At 44.2% G+C, this 25,000-nt stretch overlaps 1 protein-coding gene across 5 annotated transcripts in view; it reads right to left on the bottom strand.

Moving 5' to 3' along the window:
- Nucleotides 1-25,000, bottom strand: part of rps6ka1 (ribosomal protein S6 kinase a, polypeptide 1) — a 192,304-nt gene that overhangs the window by 18,754 nt on the left and 148,550 nt on the right. For all 5 annotated transcript variants that reach the window (XM_083633915.1, XM_083633916.1, XM_083633918.1 and 2 more), the window contains 9 exons: nucleotides 23,002-23,081; nucleotides 22,756-22,862; nucleotides 19,018-19,055; nucleotides 15,080-15,222; nucleotides 14,862-14,932; nucleotides 9,107-9,195; nucleotides 7,046-7,110; nucleotides 6,810-6,912; nucleotides 1,405-1,532 (listed from right to left, as the gene is read on the bottom strand). In XM_083633915.1, coding sequence (XP_083490041.1) covers nucleotides 1,405-1,532; nucleotides 6,810-6,912; nucleotides 7,046-7,110; nucleotides 9,107-9,195; nucleotides 14,862-14,932; nucleotides 15,080-15,222; nucleotides 19,018-19,055; nucleotides 22,756-22,862; nucleotides 23,002-23,081 — 824 coding nt within the window. The remainder of the gene's footprint in view (nucleotides 1-1,404; nucleotides 1,533-6,809; nucleotides 6,913-7,045; nucleotides 7,111-9,106; nucleotides 9,196-14,861; nucleotides 14,933-15,079; nucleotides 15,223-19,017; nucleotides 19,056-22,755; nucleotides 22,863-23,001; nucleotides 23,082-25,000) is intronic.

Raw genomic sequence — 25,000 nt, 5'->3', positions numbered from 1 at the left:
ACAAATATTGTAGCTATTGAAGGTGTATAACCTATTTTACGGACTCATTAGGTGGCGACAGTGCTCTCCAGATTAGAGAAAGGTCAGGAAAACAGCAGGAAAAAGCCCTGTGATGAAAGAGAAACCGATGCATGCTGCAGCCAGAGCCATATAGATTGCTCTGGCTGGAGCTGACGTTGGCTGCGAACAGCAGTCAATCCGCGCCCACAACTGAGCCCCTCTGTCTCTGCTGCATAGTTTCTCCACACGATTAGCCGCCAGAAAAGCAGCACCCGACGCCGAAGGGCCAAACCATTCTCAGCAGTCCGGTTTGGCTTTTCGGTGTCGCGCTGGGAGCCGGCGCACAAAAACGGAGCACTCCGAAAATAGACGCTGGGTGCGTGAGGCTGTGTGTTAGTGTGGGGAGGAGTTTGCAGCTGAGGGGGGGGGGGGAGAGGGGGGTGGGGCACGCAGGGCACCACACAACTACACCACGTCACTACATCAGAAAATATTAGCTTCAGAGTCAGTGAATGTGCTTGAAATGCTTCATTTCACAAAAGGCTGAATATCTCAGCTTCTAATTTGAAACGCCTGTTTTTGCTGAAAACAACCTATCTTCTCCGGCTCATAACTAAAGAACAGAAAATGGTATCAATAAACTTTTTTTTGCTGATGATACAATAGAGTCTCCTCGTTCTTTGTGCGTGTTCGGTGTTTACATAGTAATATCACACAATATTCTGTGGGCCTCGAGAAATCACTGAAAACGCTCTGAAACTCTGGCACTGGGAGCGTCCATTCTCCAAAAGTGGCTGGCACTCAATGAGTTAATATATCCATTTCAGAAAATGTTAGCTTATTCAATTTCGGGCTGACCTGGACCACAGTGTGGTGGAGGACGGTGCTGTATGTGTATGTGTATGTGTGTTGTATCTCTGTATTTTTTATTTTATTCTCTTATATCTGTTTGAGTAAGTCTTCTTTGTAGATCTTACTTTTTAGCTGGATGTTGATCCCAAACTCAGGTTTTAGTATCAGACTGTATATTTTGTACTTTGCACTTTGTACTTAGCTATGTAGAGAATCTCAGGTTCGCAGTTTGCACTTTGCATTGTGTTCACATTTTAAATATGTTTTGTTGCACTAAGTTACTTTCCCCCTATCAGGACTATTTCTCTGCATACTTGCACTTTGTATTGTGTTTACATTTTAAATATATTTTTGTTGCACTATGTTACTTTTTACCCCTATCAGGACTCTAAGCCTGTATCATCTGGCAGGGGGACTAACAATGGAAACCAGTCTTGTGACTGCAATTGTCGTGCATTTACATTTTTTTTAAATGTTCATTAATGTACACCTGTCCCCTATCGAACAAATAAATGAAATTGAATTGAATTGTATGAGTGAGTGAGGGCTGACCTGGACCACAGGGTGTGGTGGGGGCTGGGCCTCCTCTGAGCCCTCCTCCTCCAACATGGTCGACGCAACGAAGCTGAAGCCTCTGAACAGCTGGTGGGCTCCGGCGCTGGGCGGCACGCCGGGCGAGTCTGGAGGGAATCGGAACACGACAGAATGCTTCAACATGAATGCAGAAAGCTTATAGAAGCCATTTCTAAACATGCAGTGAACTCCTGATCCTAACGAAATTGACGCACGAATACAACCTCATTTGTGTCAATCATCATTGACACACCGAGTCCGACAATTACGTCCGTCATTTAAGTTTTCGGACGAGGTTCGATTTTCTGCGTTCTTCGGATCAGTCAATAGATTTTTGTGAGCTGTGTTTTCAGATGACAGATTTTTAAAAATGCATACGAAAACAATGGGACTGTGTGTGCAAAGACCTTTACTGCAATGGGCTGCATGTTGAGCACCAGTTCTCCTAGTAGGCTACAAGGTCCACATGGCTGGCAGAGCAGCTGTAGTTTAGCAGCTCCCAGCTCATGTTCTGGAGCATGCTGTGAGTGGGCGGGTGGTTTAAATGGCACTTTTACAAACCATTAATGTCCCCGTGCTATTGAATCATTTCATGAATGGACGTAGTTACGAGGCTGGATTCTTTGGAAGTAAAGTTTAAGTAAAAGTTGAATCGCCCCCCCCCCCCCATCTGCCAGTTTGAAAATGCAACAAGGAGATGATAGCCTACTACTGCATTAGGCTATTGGGTGGTAAGTGCCCGCTATTAATGTTCACGTATTAATTAATCGTTTGCGCAATCGCGCATATCAATGAATTAAACTAGCAAACTGCACGGTTTCCTCAAGTGCTGCAAACGGCTTGAATGGTTTCTTTTCCTCCCACCTGTCTGTCTTGTATGTGGAAATGCAAGAGTGGGTGATAGTGTTGCATTATATATTGGAAACATATAGCCTTAACTTTTGTGGGGAGAAATAAATGGAAAACTAGTCCGACATGACTTGAATGCCACTTGTAAAACCATCCACAGTTTAACATTAGTGCGACCACTATTTTGTCCGGCGGCTTTTGGCTGATGTAACAAGGCAAGCGCTCACTTTTGGGCAGATTGCCACCCCAGGTTATCACCTGAATATACATGGGGAACTTCGCAGTGAGACGTGCGTTTTGGAGTGGTGGAGGAAAGTGTTGGGCAGAGATCTCGTGTTGTATGGAGAGCTGTGCGCGCGTTTTGGAGTGGTGGAGGAAAGTGTTGGGCAGGGATTTAAAGGGATACACCCACATTTTTGGAGATGCATGCGCTGAGGGGCATGCGCTGTGTGCAGTCATCAGTACAGCGCATGCGCCTCTGGCAAAACAGGAAGTAACTTTGCTTACAGAGGGAACCCTCCCGGTTAGTTCTTGCTATGGATTTACTTTGAAAATGACCCTTTCCCGTAACTTTGGATTATTTCATCGTGTGGTGAGTACAAGATTCACAACATGTACATGTGAGTGTTTCTGGCACTGTTGGAATGTGTATATATTTTGGGGCGACTGAACGGGGGTAGGCTGCGGTAATATAGATTAGTGCTAAGCTAATTAGCAGTGAGGGCTGTACCGCAGTTTGTACTGCACGCACAGTGACGATAAAAGGCATCTAGATTCTACTTTTACTATCGGCAATATGGCAAATAGGTGAATCTCCAAAAATGTTAGCATATCCCTTTAACTGGATTCCACTCAATGGCCAAACATCTTTTCCTTTTTTTCTCTCTCAAACGTCTAGTTTGATAGTTCAATAAGATCGTTCCAGCAGTTTCGTTAGCCATGATGTAAAAAAAACAGAAAAATAACAATATAATGTATATGTATGTACAGTATGTATGCTATTGCAAGTAAAGGAAAATAGGCAACAGAAAAGTATACACATTTGTAAATATTGCAAAAGAACTGTCTAAAAGTAAGCATCAGGGCCTTATTTCACTTCCACGACTACATTTTCCCACATTAAATGCAAAAAAAGCTAATGCCCACCGCTGTCAGAACCCTTCGCTCAACATAAGGGAATGTAAGTACATTTAATAAGTACAATTAATTAAAATGATGTACCGGTAGTCCTTTTTTTTAAATATATTTTCTCCCCAATTGTACTTGGCCAATTCCCCCCTGCTGCCCCACCCCCTCTGCCGATCTGGGGAGAGCCGTAGACACACACGTGCTTCCTCCGATACATGTGCAGTTGCCAGCCGCTTCTTTTCACCTGACAGCGGGGAGCTTCACCGGCAGGACGTAGCATGTGGGAGGATCACGCTATTCCCAACAAGTTCCCTTCTGCCCCGAACAGGAGCCCCGACCGACCAGAGGAGGCGCTAGTGCAGCAAACCACACACCCTCATTCCGGCTTCCCAACCGCAGACACAGCCAATCGTGCCTGTATGGACGCCCGACCAAGCTGGAGGTAACAGGGGGCGTGAACCTGCAACCGTCGTGTTGGTAGGCAGGGAATCTACCGCTACACTATTATGCAGTCCTTTTAAACAACCATAACATGCTGTAGCTAAAAGCCTATAGAACCAGTGAAATTCCTTGTATTTTTTTTTAACCCATTGAGTGCCAATGACGACTAAAGTCGTCAATTCAAAAAGTAACGTTCAGTGCCAATGACGACTAAAGTCGTCAATTGCGTTTTTTGACGGTGGGACGTGGATCAAAGCCTCGTGCATCTCCTGTAAAAATATTGTAGCTATTGAAGGTGTATAACCTATTTTACGGACCCATTAGGTGGCGACAGTGCTCTCCAGATTAGAGAAAGTTGAGGAAAAAAAAGCAGAAAAAGCCCCGTGATGAAAGAGAAACCGATGCATGAGCCAGAGCGGCACAGATTGCTCTGGCTGCCTGGAGCCAACGTTAGCTGCGAACAGCAGTCAATACGCTCCCACAAATGTCTCTGTCTCTGCTGCATAGCTTCTCCACACGATTAGCCGCCAGAAAATAAAACCAAAGCCAAACCATTCTCATGAGAATGGTTTGGCTTTTCAGTGTCACGCTGGGAGCCGGCGCACAAGGCTGAGCGCTCCGAAAATAGACTGGGTGCAGCGCACTTTGAAACGCGCAGCAGAAAGCCTATAATCGGACGCAGCTTCATCCCAGCTCACAACCGAAACCCCAGAAACGCAGACGAACGCGAGCCCCATCCAGACTCCCCCGACGAGCGGCCGCCATCTGAACGTGGATCCGTGAGGCAGCAGAGCCTGCCATAGCAGGCAGCAGAGACTCGCCTGACACACGCAGCAGCCAGCACAGCGAGCAGAGCCACCAGAGACACTCCCACGGAGGAGGAGTTTGGAGTTGAGGGGGGTGTGGGTGCTGTTTATTGAAGGAAATTACTGTTCAGATGTTTCAGGTCAGAAAATATTAGTTTCAGAGTCAGTGATTTGCTTGAAATGCTTCATGTCACAAAAGGCTCAATATCTCAGCTTCTAGATGGAAACGCCTGTTTTTGCTGTTTTTGACCTATCTTCTCCGGCTGATAACTAAAGAACGGAAAATGATATCAATAAACTTTTTTTTGCTACTGATACAATAGAGTCTCCTCGTTCTTTGTGCGTGTTCGGTGTTTACATAGTAATATCACACAATATTCTGTGGGCCTCGAGAAATCACTGCGTTTCAGACTGAAAACATAACTTGTCTGAGATGGCAGGTTGGGAGGCGGGTCATAGTAGCATGTCGATGATTTTATTTGACAATTGTCGGGACTGGCTTTGGCATTGATCAATCCTGGTGTGTTCCACCCCAAAATCGAGTGGGATTCAGCGTGTTGTCGTGCTACGCGAGTGGGATCCGCCGAGTACCAGGCAGCGGAACGAGCGGACAATCCAATGCATGGGTGCTGCACGCCCGCCTGGAATCTCCGAGGGCAGACCCCTGACAACCAGGCTTTCAGGCGCGCGCCATTATCGCTATTGCGGTAAATACAATATTCCTTTAACGAGCCAGTTACATTTCTTTGCATTCTCAGACATTACCGTTTGATTTATTTAATATGTTCCATACTATTGGCCAACTTAGTAGTTAGTTTATGGGCTAGAAATTCTGCCAGATGACAAGCACTAGGCGCCATTTTCTCTTTCATTTGGAAGATGAAATTATCCTGAAATGAAGATTTGATTGACAGCTGCCATGTCGTGATATGATTGGTTGAAATGGGGTAGAAATTTGATAGTACTAGGTGATGTCAGCAAACTATAGATTACTGTTATGAATGAAATCTTGAAAAATGAACTTTTGATGTGAAAGTGTGAAAAACTAAAGAAATTAGATTTTTGTGATTTTTTTGGCATACATTATTAAATAGGTGCACTGCATACCCAGGTATTTTAACTAAAAGAAAAGAAAAGTCATTTTTGGGTTCAGCTCAACTTTAAAGTCGAAGTGAACCGAAACGGAATGCAAGTAGCGCGAGCGTCGGAGACTGAAAACAAATCTTGTCTGAGATGACAGGGTTGAGAGGCGCACCATATAGGGTGTTGATGATTTGATTTGACAATTCTGGGGACTGGCTTTGGCATTGGCCAATCCTGGCGTGTTCCACCCCCAAATTGAGTGGGATTCAGCGTGTTGTCGTGCTACACGAGTGGGATCCGCCGAGTACCAGGCAGCCAGCTGCTTCTGTGCGGAGCGAGCGGACAATCCGATGCATGGGTGCTGCCCGCCCGCCTGGAATCTCCGAGGGGCAACCCCTGACAACCAGGCTCTCAGGCGCGCGCCATTAATGCTATTGCGGTAAATACAATATTCCTAGAATGTGAGTTTTAACAAGCTAGTTACATTTCTTTGCATTCTTAGACATGCCTGATGACAGGCACTAGGCGCCATTTTCTCCTTCATTTGGAAGAGAAAATTATCCTGAAATGAAGATTTGATTGACAGCTGCCATGTAGTGATATGATTGGTTGAAATGGGGTAGAAATGTGATAGTACTAGGTGACGTCAGCAAACTGTAGATTACTGTTATGAATGAAATCTTGAAAAATGAACTCTTGATATGAAAAAGTGTGAAAAACTAAAGAAATTAGATTTTTGTGATTTCTTTGGCATACATTATTAAATAGGTGCACGCACTGAATACCCAGGTATTTGAAATAAAAGAAAAGAAAATCAGTAATTTTCACTTCCATTCACTGAGCCTCCCCTGAAACTGCTTAGAGCCCCCCTGGGGAGGGCCACCTCCCACGTTGAAAACCCCTGCACTAAATAAAAGCTCATCTGATTTCCCCTGAACAACATCCTGTGTATTGATTATTTTCAGCTGAGACAGAAATAATGTAGTGCTTTGACTTCACTGGTGAGCCAAGCCAAATATGACACGGACATGGAGTCAACCAATGGAACGGCACCGGGTGAACTTTCAACTTTCTGACCTTTAGGCGTGCGGGAGGTGAACTCGGAGTCAAAGTAGAAGGTGTCGTCCGGACGAGCCACAGCTGGTTTGAACGGAGGCTTTCTCTCTCTCATGAAGAGTTTCTGAAAGGCATAAAGCACATTTACACAAAGACTAAACATGATGAAAATAAACAAAACCCTCTCATTATATTTCTTCTCTTGTGTATATATGATTGTAAATGAGAGTAACATGTCTGAGTAGTCAGGGACTCACATTCCAGTCTATGGTGGAGAAGAAGCAGTGGCGCTTGATCTCCTCTGCACCATCAGCTCCAGACCCTGCCAACACAACATCGCCATGAAGCACTATTGATCTCAACTCAAAGGATGGCTTTACCCATAACTGTGTCCTCTCAATAATCTCTGGGGCGGCTGTAGCTCAGGAGGTAGAGCGGGTCATTCACTAATCGCTTTGGATAAAAGAGGTCGGTGGTTCGATTCCCACCTCCTCCACTCTGCATGTCGAAGTGTCCTTGGGCAAGATACTGAACCCCAAATTGCTCCTGATGGTGTGCCAGCAGTCCTGCCACCATCGGTGTATGAATGGGTGAATGTACCTACTGATTGTAAATAGGGATGGGCATTTCTAGCAAAAACACTATTGGAAATTCGCTGGCCAAATTCGAATTTAATTCGAAATTCGAAAATAAAAGTAAAAATGTAATTTTTTTTTTTTTTTTTTTTTGTGAGTGAAATGTTGCATTGTCTCCCCTGATTCTAAGTCTACGGCTTTATTAATTAATATAAAAAGCTTCTGCTGTGGATTTTTAGCTCAAACAAGCATTGCACCACTGAAGTAAAGAACATGTTACATGACATTGACATTTTCGAAAATAAAAAACAGTTTTGACAATCATGAGTGGTTCATTAAATATTTAGTAGGCTCAGGTCTGAGTGCCAAAGGGGTGGCAAAGTCACCCCCTCTCCCTCTTCATGGGATTTCATCTGCCATTCATTTTTCCATAAACCTTGCTTAAAATGCTTATAAAAATTGTTTTACTTGCTCAAACCAAGCGATTTGACTATACTTAGAATCAGGGGAGACAATGCAACATTTCACTCAAAATTCTTTTTTTTTTCTTTTTTTTTTTTTCGAATTTCAATAATAAAAGTCGACCTTGATAATAACAACGATTATTCGAAAATTCGAAATTCGATGCCCATCCCTAATTGTAAAGCGCTTTGGATAAAAGCGCTATATAAATGCAGGCCGTTTACCATTTTACCATTTCAATTTGCATACAGCAACTGTATGCGGATTGAGAGGGCGTTTTTGGGTGATCAGATTGCAATCTGATCACCCAAAACGCATATTAACACCAGGTGTAAATGAAATCAGGCTAATGTGAACAAGCACTATCCGATTGCAATTATCTGATCACAGAAGATGCATGTTAGTGCCAGGTGTAAATGGCCTCCTTGTTTTTAAATGCGACCTGTATCCGGATAAGTTATCTGGATAAGTTCTCTCCTTCCTTCTGGCCATAGGGAAAGACAACCTATGTGCAAGGAGGCCCGTTTTGGCAAAAGCTATGTCCCAACAGCCATATGTACGTATGTAACCATACACTCTAGTTACTGTGTGGTGTGCAATGTGAACATAATGTCTCTACTTTAGGCTACTGTTTCCTTATGTTTATGTGTTTCTGTACAGTGTACATTGTATCCTGGTACTTTGTACAACCCTGTACCTTTCATGTCCTACATGTTTGTATTATGTACGTACCTTCTGTGGAAAAGAATAAAGCCATCTATCTATCTATACTGGTTGCATTTAAAAACCAGGTGTAGATGTGGTGTAAAAGATCTGAACCCAAGGTGAGCCAGCCAGGCTACCTCCAGATGTGGTCAGGAGGTTCTGATCACATCCTGATCACAAAGCATTTACACCTCGCATTAGCATGCATTTTTCCTTATCCAGATGAGATCCAGATAACTTATCCGGATACAGGTCACATTTAAAAGCCAGGTGTGAAACGGTGGGGGACTTATTTTCCGGACACTACATGAATGCAGCGCACATACTCTCACTGGCAGAAGTGCCAGAAGGGGGAGACAAAGGCTGTGCACTACTTCAGCTTTAAGTCCAATACCAAACATTGTTTTTATCATTCAGGCTACATGCACAATATAGCAAGGGCCAGTTTCTATTGAGCAGCCACTTGGCATTTCATACCCAAAGAAATATACAAGCAGGCTTAACCCTCCTTTAGGAAATGGTGTCAGAGTGTATTTTGTGCCATTTGTAAAGATGTGTTCATCAGCTGGTACTCACCCAGCCTGTTGGAAGGGTTCCTCTTGAACAAAGCCCTGAGCAGAGACTGGGCCTCCGCACTCAGGAACTGGGGCATTCCCAGACGCGCCCTGAGGGGAGAGACCCACAACACACAGCTCCAGTTACTGCATCACTGATGATGGAATCAGATATCTATCTATCTGTCACTATCTTTCAATCCATCCATCCATCCATCTCATCATAATCATCAGTATATAAATGGGAGATGGGGCTCTGTGTCTCTGTCTGTCCCACTCTGTCTGTCCCACTGACGACATCATCAGTGATGTCATAAATGCACTCACACATACACAAGGCTATAGTTCAGTGATGATGTCATCAATGATGTCATACATAGGCATTGTGACATCACCGATGATGTCATCAGTGACACACACACACACACGAGAGCGACTGAGGGAAAGGGATAGAGGAGAGGGGGAGAGAGGGAGAGAGACTGAGGGAGAGGCAAGGGAGAGACTGAGGAAGAGGGAGAGAGAGAGAGAGAGAGAGAGAGGGGGAGAGAGAGAGACTGAGGGAGAGAGAGAGAGAGGGAGACATTGCGCGTGCACAAATAGGGCAGGTGAGGCCACGCAACAGTCGAGCTGCAGGCGAGGCCGCAAAGTGAGCCTAGGAATCGAGCGCGCGTAGCGCGCGAGATGCCTATAGTATGCCTATAGTATGGGGCTCTGTCTGTCTGTCTGTCTGTCTCACTGATGATGTCATCAGTGATGTCATAACTAGGGCTGTCAAAGTTAACACGCAAATTCCTTTTAACGCCACAATTTTTTTTAACGCGCGAGTAACGCATGCACTTTGCGCCTTGGTCCGCCCCGTAGTTTTGGAAATCAGGAAGTAGCCTCCTAAAGCAGAAATAAATCTCCGTGAGGAGCAGAAAAGGAGGAAGAAAAGGGTATAAAATGGCAAGTTCAGCTTCAAGTAGGGTGCGCAGATGTCCTGCTTTGTGCGGGACTGCACAGCATTTTCATGACTTCACACGTCCTGCAAATTGAGATGTCTGAGACAGTGAGAGAGAGAGATAGAGAGACCAAGACAGCGAGAGAGAGAGGCCATTTACACCTGGCATTAACATGCGTTTTCTGCCATCAGATTGCAATCCGATTGTATTTTATCACTTGAAAGTACAGGTGTAAACACCCCCAAAACGCATTGAAGAAGGATTGCAATCTGATCGGCCAAACCACCTCCGGAGGTGGTCAGGGACGCATTATGACAACATTTAACACAAGTGTAAATGCAATGCGTCCTCTCAAAACGCATTCAGCAACTACCATACGGAAATACACCGCACCGGTGTGTGCCCTCATCTCGCCGCTGTGTCAAATGCGCACACACACAGGCAGCCTGTCACCATGGACCGGCTAAAAATTCTCTTTCTCCCCCCCCCCGCTCCGCTTTTGCACAACACTCTCTTTCTGCTAGGTAGCGTTGCTTCAAAGTTTTGCTGCGGAGGTTTTGCCACGGCTTATCGAACCCTTTCTCCCTCATTTTCCTTTCATTTTCCGCTCCTTTTCCAAAGGAGAAGTGTTGATATAAAAGAGAAATTATGCTCTCAATTGTATAACATTGTAATTTAGGATGTTACCTGAACGCAACACAGGTGGTTACAGCCAATGACATGCACGGAAAACGTATGTATGTGTGTGTGTCACGGACCCAGTGTCTCCCAGCTCCATGGGAGAAGAACCTACAGAGAAAACTGCTATATCGACACGTCTGAAAAACTACCTCATGAGAGCGCAAAAGCTTTTTGCAATATTTGGGAGGTTTTTCGAAATTTACGTGTTTGCATTACCCGATTTTTATTGCGATATTTAGTAATGGAAACACGGCTTACAGACAGGCCAAGGACAAGAACAAGAAAAGTGGCAGGGGCAGAGCAACGTGTCCTTTTTATAAAGAAATAGATGCAGTGCTGCGTGATCGGCCATCGTTTTGTCCAGGTGAAGGGGACGTTCACTGTGCATTTGAGCTTAACAATAACCTCTATTTCCCTGTGCATGTATGCAAACATGCATGCACACGTTCAGGGGGCGCGCGCGTGATGACGTTCGAGCTGGAGAGCAATCGGATTGCAATCTGTTCACCCAAAACGCATGTTAGTGCCAGGTGTAAATGGAATCAGGCTGAAGTGATAAAATACAATCGGATTGCAATCTGATGGCAGAAAACGCATGTTAATGCCAGGTGTAAATGGCCTCAGAGAGGCGGGGAGAGAGCGAGGCAGGGAGTAGGGATGTCAACGGTTAACCGTTAATCGATTAACCGTCGCTAACGTCGTTGTTCGGTTATTGCTGTCGGTCTATCAGTTAATATTATTATTATTTTTTTTTTTGTCTATTTACTCAATGAGCTCATGCCCAAACAAGGCGTGTCTATTTAGATGCTGAAATGTTAATGCTTTTTGTGTTAGAAATTCTAACACAAAAAGAATTTGTGTTGAAATGTTGATGCTTTTTGTTAATGCTTGTTAATGCTTTTTGTGTTAGAAATTCTAACACAAAAAGCATTAACATTTCAGCATCTAAATAGACACGCCTTGTTTGGGCATGAGCTCATTGAGTAAATAGACAAAAAAAATAAAAAAAATAACAATAATATTAAAAAATTATGAATTAACCGATAGGTTAATCGATTATTAGCGTCGGTTAATTGAAAGTGAAATTAACCGAAAATTGACATCCCTAGCAGGGAGAGAGCCATGCCTCTCGCCAGCGAGACTACTTGTTAACTCATTGAGTGCCAGCCACTTTTGGAGAACGGACGCTCCCAGTGCCAGAGTTTCAGAGCGTTTTCAGTGATTTCTCGAGGCCCACAGAATATTGTGTGATATTACTATGTAAACACCGAACACGCAAAAAGAACAAGGAGACTCTATTGTATCATCAGCAAAAAAAAGTTTATTGATACCATTTTCCGTTCTTTAGTTATCAGCCAGAGAAGATAGGTCAAAAACAGCAAAAATATGCTTTTCTATCAGGAAGCTGAGATATTCAGCCTTTTGTGAAATGCATTATTTCAAGCACATTCACTGACTCTAGCTAATATTTTCTGATGATGTGACCTGGTTTAGTTCTGTGGTGCATGTGTGCCCCACCCCCCTGCCCCCCCCCTCTCCCCGCCTCTCCCCGAGTCAACTGCAAACTCCTCCCCACACGCACAAAGTCTATTCGGAGCCTCTGTTTTTGCGCCACGCGGCTCCTGGCAGCTCACAGCAGCAATGAGGAAATGCCCTACGCGACTGCAGGTAAGGGTTGGCCCTTCGGCGTTGGGTGCTGCCTTTCTGGTGGGTAATGTGTTGAGAAACTATATGCAGACAGACAGACAGGCAGAGGAGCTGCAGTTGTGTGCGCGGATTGATTGCTGTTGGCAAGCAGCCCAGAGCCATCTGGGCTGCAGCATGAGCGCGGTTTGTCTTTGATCACGGCTTTGTCAGGCTGTATTCCTGACACTTCTGTCATCTGGAGAGCACTGTCGCCACCTAATGGCTCGGTAAAATAGGTTATAGACATTCAACATGTCCCAAAATGTTACAGGACATAGATCTGGCTTCGATGGACCCCCCCCTGTCAAAAAACGCAATTGACGACAATCGTCGTCTTTGGCACTCTACGTCAGTATTTGAATTGACGACAGCTGTCGTCATTGGCACTCAATGAGTTAACAGACTGACACTGCAGTCTCAGAGATGCGTAAGTATTCTAACTACAGTGTAGCAATAATAACAATCGCCTACCAAAGGCCAATTACATACTAATATGATCATACTACTCATATTCATATCGTTTTAAGGTCGATTTAGAACAGATAAAAAATTGTGCGATTAATTTGCGATTAATCATGATTAACTATGGACAATCATGCGATTAATCGCAATTAAATATTTTAATCGATTGACAGCCCTAGTCATAACATGTGACATCATCAGTGATGTCAGAGGCATTGTGACATCATCAGTGATGTCATAAGAGGTTGTGATGTCATCAGTCCTGTCATAAACGCAGTGGTGACATGATGTCATCAGTGATGTCATAAGAGCAAAATCAAGCCCCAGGGACATACACTGAAAGAAGTGGGAGTCTGGCTTCAGACCTCCATCTTCAGCCATGGACAGCTGCTGTATGTTGCCAGCTCCAGGACAGGTGACCGAGCATCCCTGAAGTATGCCATCAAGGAGCAGCCAGGGCGAGGCCACGCAGCGGGCGAGCTGCGTATGCGCGCTGCAGGGCCAGCTCAGCGAGGTGCAGGGTGGGCGAGGAAGCACAGCGGGCGAGCCTAGGAATCGAGTGTGCTTGGCGCGCAAGATGCCTAGTCCTTATAAAGAGATGCCTAGTCCATATAAAGAGATGCCTAGTCCTTATAAAGAGATGCCTAGTCCATATAAAGAGATGAATAGTCCTTATAAAGAGATGCCTAGTCCTTTTGAAGAGATGCCTAGTCCTTATAAAGAGATGCCTAATCCATATAAAGAGATGCCTAGTCCTTATAAAGAGATGCCTAGTCCATATAAAGAGATGAATAGTCCTTATAAAGAGATGCCTAGTCCTTTTGAAGAGATGCCTAGTCCTTATAAAGAGATGCCTAGTCCTTTTGAAGAGATGCCTAGTCCTTTTGAAGAGATGCCTAGTCCATATAAAGAGATGCCTAGTCCTTATGAAGAGATGCCTAGTCCTTATAAAGAGATGCCTAGTCCTTTTGAAGAGATGCCTAGTCCATATAAAGAGATGCCTAGTCCATATAAAGAGATGCCTAGTCCATATAAAGAGATGCCTAGTCCTTTTGAAGCGATGCCTAGTCCTTATAAAGAGATGCCTAGTCCTTATAAAGAGATGCCTAGTCCTTATAAAGAGATGCCTAGTCCTTTTAAAGAGATGCCTAGTCCTTATAAAGAGATGTATAGTCCTTTTGAAGAGATGCCTAGTCCTTATAAAGAGATGCCTAGTCCATATAAAGAGATGCCTAGTCCTTATAAAGAGATGCCTAGTCCTTTTGAAGAGATGTCTAGTCCTTATAAAGAGATGCCTAGTCCTTATAAAGAGATGCCTAGTCCATATAAAGAGATGCCTAGTCCTTATAAAGAGATGCCTAGTCCATATAAAGAGATGCCTAGTCCATATAAAGAGATGCCTAGTCCTTTTGAAGAGATGCCTAGTCCTTATAAAGAGATGCCTAGTCCATATAAAGAGATGCCTAGTCCTTATAAAGAGATGCCTAGTCTTTTGAAGAGATGTCTAGTCCTTATAACATTGGCAATTTGAATAGCTACTTAGTAGCAAAGGGATACTCAACTTGCTTTGCCCGGGGGCCACTTTTACAAAATAACAGGAAGCCAGAGGCCAGTTAATAAACCAACATTAACATAAATGTTTCTGTAGCGGATTGTAAGTTTTTGGGGTGTCAGCCGGAGTTTAGTCTCACAATTTTGTGCACATAGTTAGTTAGTTAAGTTAGTTATGTACGTATATTGTAAGTGTCTGAGGAGCGAGCAGATGGCCATAGTTTACAATTTAGCTGGAGCTCAAGTCAAACTTTTTTTAACATTAGTTGTCATTGTGAATTAGAAAATGGTCGGGGTCCACTCTGCACCCTATCACGGGCCGCTTCTGGCCCCCGGACCGCAAGTTGAGTGTCAATGCGAACTGGATTGTTGTTCCACCACATCATAAGCACAGGTTGTTTTGGTCGAGAAGATACTCTCTCACACACACACACACACACACACACACACACTCACTTCAGGATCAAGTTCATCGTTTCTTTACGGTCCTTCCCTTGGAATGGCAGAGCTCCTGTCAACATCTCAAACTGGGAGAGAGAACATACAGCCGTCATCTCTAGCACAACAGAATATTTACTTACCAGGGCTGTGTAAAATATATCAACACAATATTTTACAGATATTATATCAGAATTTGTGTATCATCTGCCTAAAACATGATGTAAAATCCTCACCATTAGTACTCCAAATGACCACCAGTCGGCGCTGTGGATGTGTCCCTGCCTGTTGACCACCTCTGGTGCCATGTACTCCACAGTGCCACAGAAGGAGTAGGCCTTCTTCTCATGGTCGATAGCTTCTTTACACAAGCCAAAGTCTGGAAAACACCACAAGAGGCAGTCAACACACTATTGCATAAATACTATACTGTCGTATCGTGGATTTTTCTTTTGTGTTATTCTACACTGTTAAGGTATATTTTTACTCTGCTGAGCATTTGGTGCCAGCAGCTAAACTCTTCCATTAATTATAACTGATTAATATGCTTATGTCACTTTTATTTTGCAGCACTTTGTGCTTTTGTTAAATGCCAATATAATTATATGATAATATCACACATTGAAGTTTATTTTAAGCATACCTAGAGGGCAAATAACAACTGATAAAACAGCACAACAATCACTTTTAAATTACAACCCTATTCACCTTATGTAAAAGAGACAGTCTGGCTTGAGAGACTAACAGGAAGTGTAAACACAATCGGAAACCGATTGTGTTTACACTTCCTGTGGCAGAGCTTATCCCCGCAGCCTGCTTCCAGTGAGTCACTAGCTTTGACCAGAGAGACCATCTCTGGTTTGAGCGGGTGAAACAGCTGGCGTTTTGAACGGGAAGTCGTAACACAGATGGGTCAAGTGGGCGGGGCTACATAAGGACGAATCAGCGTGACGTCACTTGCCACCCAGAAATGCGGAACCCCGCGGCAGTCAATAGTGCGAGTTGTGCCAAACAAACGTTAATATCTCAAAAACTATACATCGCTTATATGTTGACATTCTGAGTGAGAGCAGAATTAGCTCAAGAGTTTGATGTATAATATATGCATGCCCTGTTAAAGTTGTGTGAACTGTCGCAGTTTTTAAAATGTAAACAAAGTTAGCCGGCTAGAGTCAGACACTCACGCCTCACGCCACTTGGGCTCCATAGGGTTCCATTGCCGTTGCCACCCAGTGACGCGGTTTGTTTACCAAAATGCTGCTCGGCTGATCCCTCATATAGCCGTGTTCAAAACCCTATCACAGAAATAGTGGACTATATAGTGTGTTGGCCATTTTGTATTAGTGTCCGAATTCTCAACTGTTCATTCACTATCTAGTCCACTATAAAATAACCACAACGCACTGCAATTTCTAGTGAACAGCGGATATTCCCTACATTTTCTCCCATATACCACAATGCAATGCGGCCGTGTTTACCAAAGGAGAAGAAGAGTCATGTAGTGTCCGAAACTCGTTTGATCATTCCCCAAATAGTTCAAATATGATAAACACTGCATGGGGAGTATTAGAAGCATTCCGATCACGGCTTATATCTCTGTTGGCATTTATCCTTTTGAAGCTTCTCAATTGACTCTCTAAAATCTCTTAAGGTCACCTTTGATTCCAGCGGCAGGCCGTGGGGTAAATGAATGGCTGTGATTATGGATGATGATAAGATGATGGTGTAATAATTAACTGCAGGAACATATACATATATATATACAGTATATATATACAGTATATATATATATATATATATATATATATATATATATATACAGTATATATATAATATATATATACTGTATATATATATATATACAGTATATATATAATATATATATATATATATATATATATATATATATATATATATTTATGGGCAGTGATGGTGTAATTTACTATCACAGTGGTCCAATGGTTAGAGAAGCGAGCTTGTGACCGGAAGGTCATCTGTTCAATCCCCGGGACCAGCAGGATAAATCTGGGTGGGGAAAGTGAAAAGGCAGCGCTTGCCCCTCCCTCATTACCACCACTGAGGTGCCCTTGAGCAAGGCCCTTAACCCCCGACCGCTCCAGTGGAGCTGCTCAGTGGCCAACAGATCAGACTGTGGTTGTACTGGTCAGCTTCCAGGTATGAATGTGTGTGTGTGAATGTGAACAGGGCACTCCTGAAAAAGAGAGCATTGCTCTCAGTGAGACTCCCCCTGTATAAATAAAGGTAAAAAAATATATATATATATATATATATATAAATATATATATGTTGTTACAATCTTGGATGGTCATAGGCTAAGCTTCAAATAAATAGGTGAAAGTGTTTTAATGTTACCCCCATGAACCCCCCTCCCCCCCATGAAGTCTTGGAAACAAGAGGACATGGATTTGTGCGAGAGCCATAGTTCTAGTGACGTCAGGTCGGACTTGTTACCATGGTGATGCCAAGCTTAGTCCGGGCCCGCGGCGCGCGCGCCCTGCCCCTCCCTTCCCTGTTCTGACATTCCAGTAGACTGCCGACAGTAACTAACGCTGCTAGTTTCCACTCGTCTCGGCCGTATCTGCCTTTCACTTTATTTCTGTTTATCTGAGTATCTAGTAGTTCCTGATAGAAGTCCTGGTTAAAAGCTGTAGCGGTAAGCAGTGTCCAGTCGTTTAAAGTCAGTGCAGTTTCTTCAGTCTTGGTGCTGGCTTTGTGCTGTGTGCTCGGCTCGGTGCTGTGTGCTACTGTAGGCAGGACGAACGCCCCGCTCTAAACACGCTCTAACTAATGTAATCACAATGGGAGTTTTCTGCATTCTGGCCTCATTTAAAGTTAAAGTTAGTTAAAGTTAAAGTTATCCTTTATTTATCCCCTTGGGGAAATTCATCCTCTGCATTTGACCCATCCTCTACTAGGAACCTTCCTAGAACTAGGAGCAGTGGGCAGCCACTGTGCAGCGCCCGGGGACCAACTCCAGTTCTTTTTGCCAATACCTTGGTCAGGAGCACTGACAGGAGTCTTAACCCTAACATACATGTCTTTCTTTGATGGTGGGAGGAAACCAGAGCACCCGGAGAAAACCCACACGGACATGGGGAGAACATGCAAACTCCACACAGAAAGGACCTGGGACGGACCGGGGTTCGAACCCGGGACCTTATTGCTGTGAGGCAACAGTGTTACCCACTGAGCCACCGTGCCGTCCAATTTCAATCTAGTATACTATTGGTTCATGTTGGAATAAGAACACTGCTTGTATCGATAAATATGCACCATTACTAGTATAAAATGAAAAAATAATTTTGAAAAAGACCGAAATAATAAGCTAAATCGAGCTCTGTTTAGAGGGGGGAAATCAGCGTCAGGCTGCCTGGAGAAAAACGGCACACAAAAAAATCGTCACTCCTCGCCTTTGAGAGTAAATCCCCAACTGGATTTTTTTGCAGCATAGCTGCAGCCAAACACAGCGTCCTCTGCCCCTTCCTCTCCCTCTCACTCCCTCTCTGCATGATTGTGATTTGCGGTGGTTCTCAACGTGGGGTCCGGGTCCTCTTTGCAGAGGTTTGCAAACACAAACTTACCCCCCGCTTTTTCCCGGAAGGTGGGGGTTCTTAAAGGGACAGAACCTAAAACAGAGTGTTTCAGACAGAGGGTGAACTGAAGGGGGCAGTGAGAGCCAGCAATGCAATAAGTTACTCTACTGGAGGCCAACAATAAAATAATAATACATTATATTAGCAAAATATGGGCCCTTTAAGTGATCCTTAAAGGGCCCATATGAATGGAAATTCATCCTCTGCAATTTGACCCATCCTCTACTAGGAACCTTCCTAGAACTAGGAGCAGTGGGCAGCCACAGTGCAGTGCCCGGGGACCAACTCTTTGATGGTGGGAGGAAACCGGAGCACCCGGACAAAACCCACACGAACACGGGGAGAACATGCAAACTCAACACAGAAAGGACCTGGGATGGACTGGGGTTCGAATCCGGGACCTTCTTGCTGTGAGGCAACAGTGCTAACCACTGAGCCACCATGTGGTCCATAAAGAGAGAGAGAGGGGGAGAGAGAGAGACACACATACACACACACACACACACACACACACACACACACACACACACACACACACACACACACACACACACACTCACCTGTAAGTTTGATATGTCCCTCCTCATCCAGTAGAATGCTAGAAGGCAACATAGTCAAATGTTAGGGGGAGGGGTCACAATCCTCACATATTTTACGAATATTTTCTGATTCTAAATGAAATAATCATGGAATAATTTATTATGAAGGAAAGGTTTTGTTCCCCTTCTAAACAGTGAGAAAACTCCTCAGTGTTTATCCAGGTTCTTGGTAAATGTATTGTATAATGCTTCTGTGCACTCCAGCAAGGGGGCAATATACATATTTCATAGTCTAAGGTCGCTTTCACATATAAGCTGTTTGGTCCGCTTTAACCGCGCCAGAGTTTGTTTCCTCGGATAGTCTGCTTCGTTGGGGTGGTGTGAAAGCGCAAATGAACTCTGGGGCGGAACAAACAAGCGAACTCTGGTCCGCTTGAAAACGTGGGTCTCAAGTGAACCCTGGCGCGGTTCGTTTGTGGTGTGAAAGCAAACCGGACTAAACACAAGAGCAAATAATAGGAAGCCGCAGCAGTGCATCATGTAGAAGACGGTAGAAGGAAGCAAAACAAACACTGCGGCAGGTACTGTACACGTGTGCGCACCGCGCTGCGTGATGTACGTCGTCATAACAACCTCTCTGATAACAACAACAACAACAACACATTGTTGTCTCAACAGGGCTCACCTTCTCCTTCGCTACTGCCGCGCTCGTCTCATCTGCAGAATGAAATGTCCAACAGCTTTCTGCCTCATCTGCTGCTCATATTGGGCACATTCTTGTTAAATAATGATTTGATAGTAAACACCAAAGTAAAACCAGAAATCCCAATATCGCAGGTGGTGTTGCTCCATGGTTTGTGTTTTGCGGATTCACTTGTGTTATTCAGTCAGCCCTCACTCAGCCAGGCAAAAAGCCTGCTGAAGAGGAGAGATTTCCCTTCTCTATTCTGTCCACTAGACGAGTGACTGTTTCGACCACGTGACATTGTTCAGAAAGTTTGGTGTAATTGAAAAATACAATATTGATTTTTTTTTAAATTTGGTGCGTTTGACAAATTGCTGTGTGAAAGTGAACCGGATCAAATGGAAAATGCAACAATGTTGCAAGTTCACCGCGCTGAATCGCACCGAGCAGTGCTGTAGTGGTAAAAAAAAAAGTGGGTAAACTATACTGTTGAGGCAGCTTTCTCACGCAGCACCGGCGTGACCGATATACTGTACAAGACAAAATATGAGAGTAGAACAACTTAATCTGAAGAATCATATAGCCCTATAAGGTATATCAGGGGGTTCCCCACATTTCTGAGTAGCCAGCCAGATAGGAAAAGTAGCTGGCTATGGGATGGGCCTTGGACCCTCAAGGGGGGTCCAGAGGGATTCTCCCCCGGAAGAAAATTTTGTACATTTTAAAGTAAAATTCATCAACCTGGTGCATTTGAGAGCAAAATGAAGAGGGTAAATCTATGAAGAACTACACACATCTCTAATGTGTTGTGACTTTACAAATAATTAGGCCTAAACAATCAATATAAAATGTATTTACACATTGTACACAAAGTGCATTATTTGTGACAAATTTACAATAGTTAATATCCAGCCAGAATCATTGCAAATGGATGTTCAAAGTAACAGTTAGCATTATAGCATTCGGTTAATCAATGCCTAATGACGTTAGCCAGAGCAGTGCAAATTAATAACGCTTGATTGAGCTCAGCACATCAAGTTTCAATCATTGCTACTCGACAACAATGTCACACATAATCTGACTAACTGATTTAACAAGCAATTTACCATTTGCAACCTCTATTCTTCGTTTTTTCGGGTTATTTGTGAAAAACTGACAAATGTCCATTCTGCTTCTTCTGCGTCACAAATTGTCACGTTGTCTTAACACATTCACTGCCAGCCGTTTTTCAATACTGTAGTTAGCTTCTGCCATGGTTTTTTTTTGAGGATTTTGGCTCATCTTTCAAGAGCCGAGGATTCGTTTCTGTTAGGATTTTGTGAACACACAATATCTCAAAAGAACTAATAGAATGTGTGCTTTCTCTGTCTAAAATAGTTAGTTTGTAGAGTTAGTAGTTATGTAAGCATTAGCAGTTGAATACAGCATGGTTTCAGCGTCTGAAAAATTATTCTGAGATAAACGGCTTTTTGTGAAATTCGATAGAACAGTCACTTTAACCATTCATTTTTGGCATTAGTAAGACGTCAGACATCTAAACAATAGTTTTGAACAGTAATTTCCTCCATAACAGCAGGAAACCCCCCTCTGCTTCCAACTCCTCCCTCCGTGGGCGTTCTCCTCCGCCCTCCTTGGCTCTGCAGCGGGTCTGTGACAAACGAGTTGCTGCTGCCTGGCTGCTGCCTGGCAGTCTGGATGGGGCTCGCTGGATGGGTTTCGCTCGTTTCTTGGCGGTCCGGTTGAGAGCTCTGATGAAGCTCTTGCGATTCTGGGCTTATTTATGGTGCGTGTTTCAAAGTGTGCATCCAGTCTATTCTTGGAACCCCCCACCGTTGCCACCGCTGTGCGTCAGCGCGAAAGTGAAAGCGTTTTCGCCATCCATTTTACAGTATGAGAACGGCTTCCTCGTGCTTTTCCCTCCAGTTTTGGCTCGCCTCTTTCTACTGTGGAGAGACATGTCGCCACTCAGTGGGTCGGTAAAATAGATTATACACATTCAATACCTCCAATATTGGTATAGGAGACGTAAAAGGGTTAGATCAACGTCCCACCGTCAAAAAAAAAAAAACACGTCATTGGCAGTCAACCGTTGGATTTTGTTTGACGTAAAAACACGTCATTGGCAGTGAACGTGTTAATTGCGTGAAGAAGAAAATCAACTGCATGCCGTAGTTCGCCCTCTGGCGTTTCGCGAATAATAAAACATTTTGTGAATTTGCCGGCAGCCAGGGGTACAGATCTCGGCATGACAAACACCAGTATGTTTCTAGATAGTTTTCAACATGGTCATATTGGCTTTATACAGTAGCACCTGTACTATTCAAGTCGCACCTAATGTTACAAACTTTACTTGATCAGAGGGAAATCAATCATGTCTCTTACACCAGTGATTCACTCTTCAGTTGTAAAACGGTAGGCCTATATGATTTTCCTGACACATTTTTAACCAACCTACGTTCAGCTCACCATGAGCTGGTCTCCAAATGCGCATTGCGCATCGCTGGCACAATGGCACCATCAAGTTGTTTGAGGGGAGGCAAGCGCAGGTCGAGAAAGGCACCAATGTGACGGCGGGGCCGTGTACCTTTCCCGCGGAGCGCTCCACAATAGGCTACGGTTCCCGGAGCTCCTGGTCAGCGCCATGTGTCATCTTTTTTCTTTTCTTTTGGTGTGTGACGTGCTTGGCATGGTCTCCGCATCAACAGAGTTTACTCAAACTTTTTAAAACTTGTGCAATAATAAGTGCATAAACGATTTAAAAATCTGAGTAAACTATCTTAAAAGGTACCTAAACGCTGCAGAGCATTGAAAAAGGTACCTAAACGCCGTTTACGTGCGTTTAGCCACCACTACAGCCCTGGCACTGAGTCCACCAGCTTTATGTGAAAGCGACCTAGGTCTAAGCTGAACTGACTTTTATAGATTCTTTTTAAACTGCTGATGGGTCCAGTCCAAAAATAGTTACTGAGTTGAGCGAGTAGTCTGTGAGGTGTGGTGGCAGGGTTCATAAAGTATGGCTTTGTTTTGTGGTGTCTCTGTAGTCTTTCAGTGTGCGTAGATCCGTTGTCTCCTACTTTTCAGGTTTGAGGTCTCTGTAGATGATGCCCAGGCCGTGCAGATGGTCCAGTCCCAACGCCAGCTCTGCCAGGTAAAACTTCACATCCTCCTCTGTGAACATCACCTGGGAGGCACAGAAAGGAAGTGAAACAGAGAAAGAGTGTGAGAGAGACCAACAGAGATAGATCAATCTCAGCACGTGATGGAGAAAACCCGGGGAGACGTTCCAGGAAAACGTCCAAAAACAAATGAACAATTCCCACCTCTTTGGACAGTCTAGTGAAGAGATCGCCTCCTCTGAGGAAGTCCAGGATCAGGTACAACTTCCCTTCAGTCTGGAATGCTACACACACAAAATTGCATTGAAATTCATTAGGCTGGATTTACACGGTGAAAACTTAATGCAACTTTAGTTGGTTGAAACGTATGGCTACATGATCCTCCTCAGTCATCAGTCTCGGTTCCTTTCACACTATACATCTGTCTGTCTTGTAACCAGGAGTCTTTGAGTTGTTTTGGATGGTTCCACACTATTCACCTTATTCCTGGACTTACGTTTCCCATGATTCTCAGCGGTTGCCGGTTGTCGACTTCCTGTTTACATTTTCTTCACTAGCAAGACGTGCGCGCCGCTGTCAAAGAGTGGGAACGTTTGGCGTATTTGATCCGAAATGGCTAAAAATAGTAACGTTGTGTGGTTGCATAGTGGCGATATTTTACAAAAACAAGGTGAATGTCAATTCACTCGTACTGTACGGGCTTATTTTCAGAATCAGAATCAGAATCAGAAAGACTTTAATGATCCCCGGGGGGAAACTGGGACAGGTTACAGCAGCTCGCACTCAGAACACACATAGCATAAAATAAAACAGTAGTAAAATGCAATAAAGTAAGCAAAAATAAAGTAGAGTAAGTAGAGTAAAGTATAATAAAGTATAATAAGTAGAATGTACATTACGTGTCAAATTGCAGTTATTGCACACTGGACTTATATTAACTCATTGAGTGCCATGGACGAGTATGTTCGTCATTTCGTTTAGTAACGTAGAGTGCCAAGGACGAGTATGTTCGTCAATTGCGTTTTTTGACGGTGGGACGTGGATCAAAGCATCAGGCATCTCCTGTACAAATATGGGAGCTATTGAAGGTGTATAACCTATTTTACGGACTCATTAGGTGGCGACAGTGCTCTCCAGATTACAGAAAGGTCCGGAAAACTGCAGGAAAAAGCCGTGATCAAAGAGAAACCGATGCATGCTGCAGCCAGAGCCATATAGATTGCTCTATCTGCAGCTGAAGTTGGCTGCGAACATCAGTCAATCCGCGCCCACAACTGAGCTCCTCTGCCTCTGTCTGTCTGTCTGCATATAGTTTCTCCACACGATTACCCGCCAGAAAGGCAGCACCCGACGCCGAAGGGCCAAACCTTTCCCTGCAGTCCCGTTTGGCATTTCCTTGTCGCGCTGGGAGCCGCCCGGCGCAAAAACGGAGGCTCCGAAAATAGACTGGGTGCGTGTGGGGAGGAGTTTGCAGCTGGCTGAGGGGGGGAGAGGGGGGTGGGGCACGCAGGCTCCACAGAACTACACCACGTCACTACATCAGAAAATATTAGCTAGAGTCAGTGAATGTGCTTGAAATGCTTCATTTCACAAAAGGCTGAATATCTCAGCTTATAATTTGAAACCTGTCTTTTTGCTCAAAACAGCCTATCTTCTCCGGCTCATAACTAAAGAACGGAAAATGGTATCAATAAACTTTTTTTTGCAGATGATAGAAGAGAGTCTCCTCGTTCTTTGTGCGTGTTCTTTGTTTACATAGTAATATCACACAATATTCTGTGGGCCTCGAGAAATCACTGAAAACGCTCTGAAACTCTGGCACTGGGAGCTTCCGTTCTCCAAAAGTGGCTGGCACTCAATGAGTTAAGTCATCTTGCCCATTACATGTGGCTCAGCTAAGGCACAGTTAACCTATCGGCTGACTCAGTCTCAGGGAGACTGAATGTCTCCTAGGTGCTCTTTTAAGTGAGGCGTTAAACAGGCAGGAATGATTTCCTGTGCCTCTCTGTATTGCATCTAGGTGGGATCAGCCTCTCACTGAACGTGCTCCTGTGTTTGACTAGCACGCTGTGGAGTGGGGGAGAGTCATTGCTCATGATGGAGCTTAGCCTGGACAGCGTTCTCTTCTCCGACACCGCAGTCAGAGAGCCCAGGTGCAGCCCCACAATGTCCCTGGCCTTACGGATCAGTTTGTTGAGTCTTT

This window comes from Poromitra crassiceps (genome assembly GCF_964638095.1).
Source record: "Poromitra crassiceps genome assembly, chromosome: 3".
Classification (NCBI taxonomy): domain Eukaryota; kingdom Metazoa; phylum Chordata; class Actinopteri; order Beryciformes; family Melamphaidae; genus Poromitra; species Poromitra crassiceps.
The sequence above is the reverse complement of the archived record's forward strand: the minus strand, read 5'-3'. Positions and strand labels throughout refer to the sequence as shown.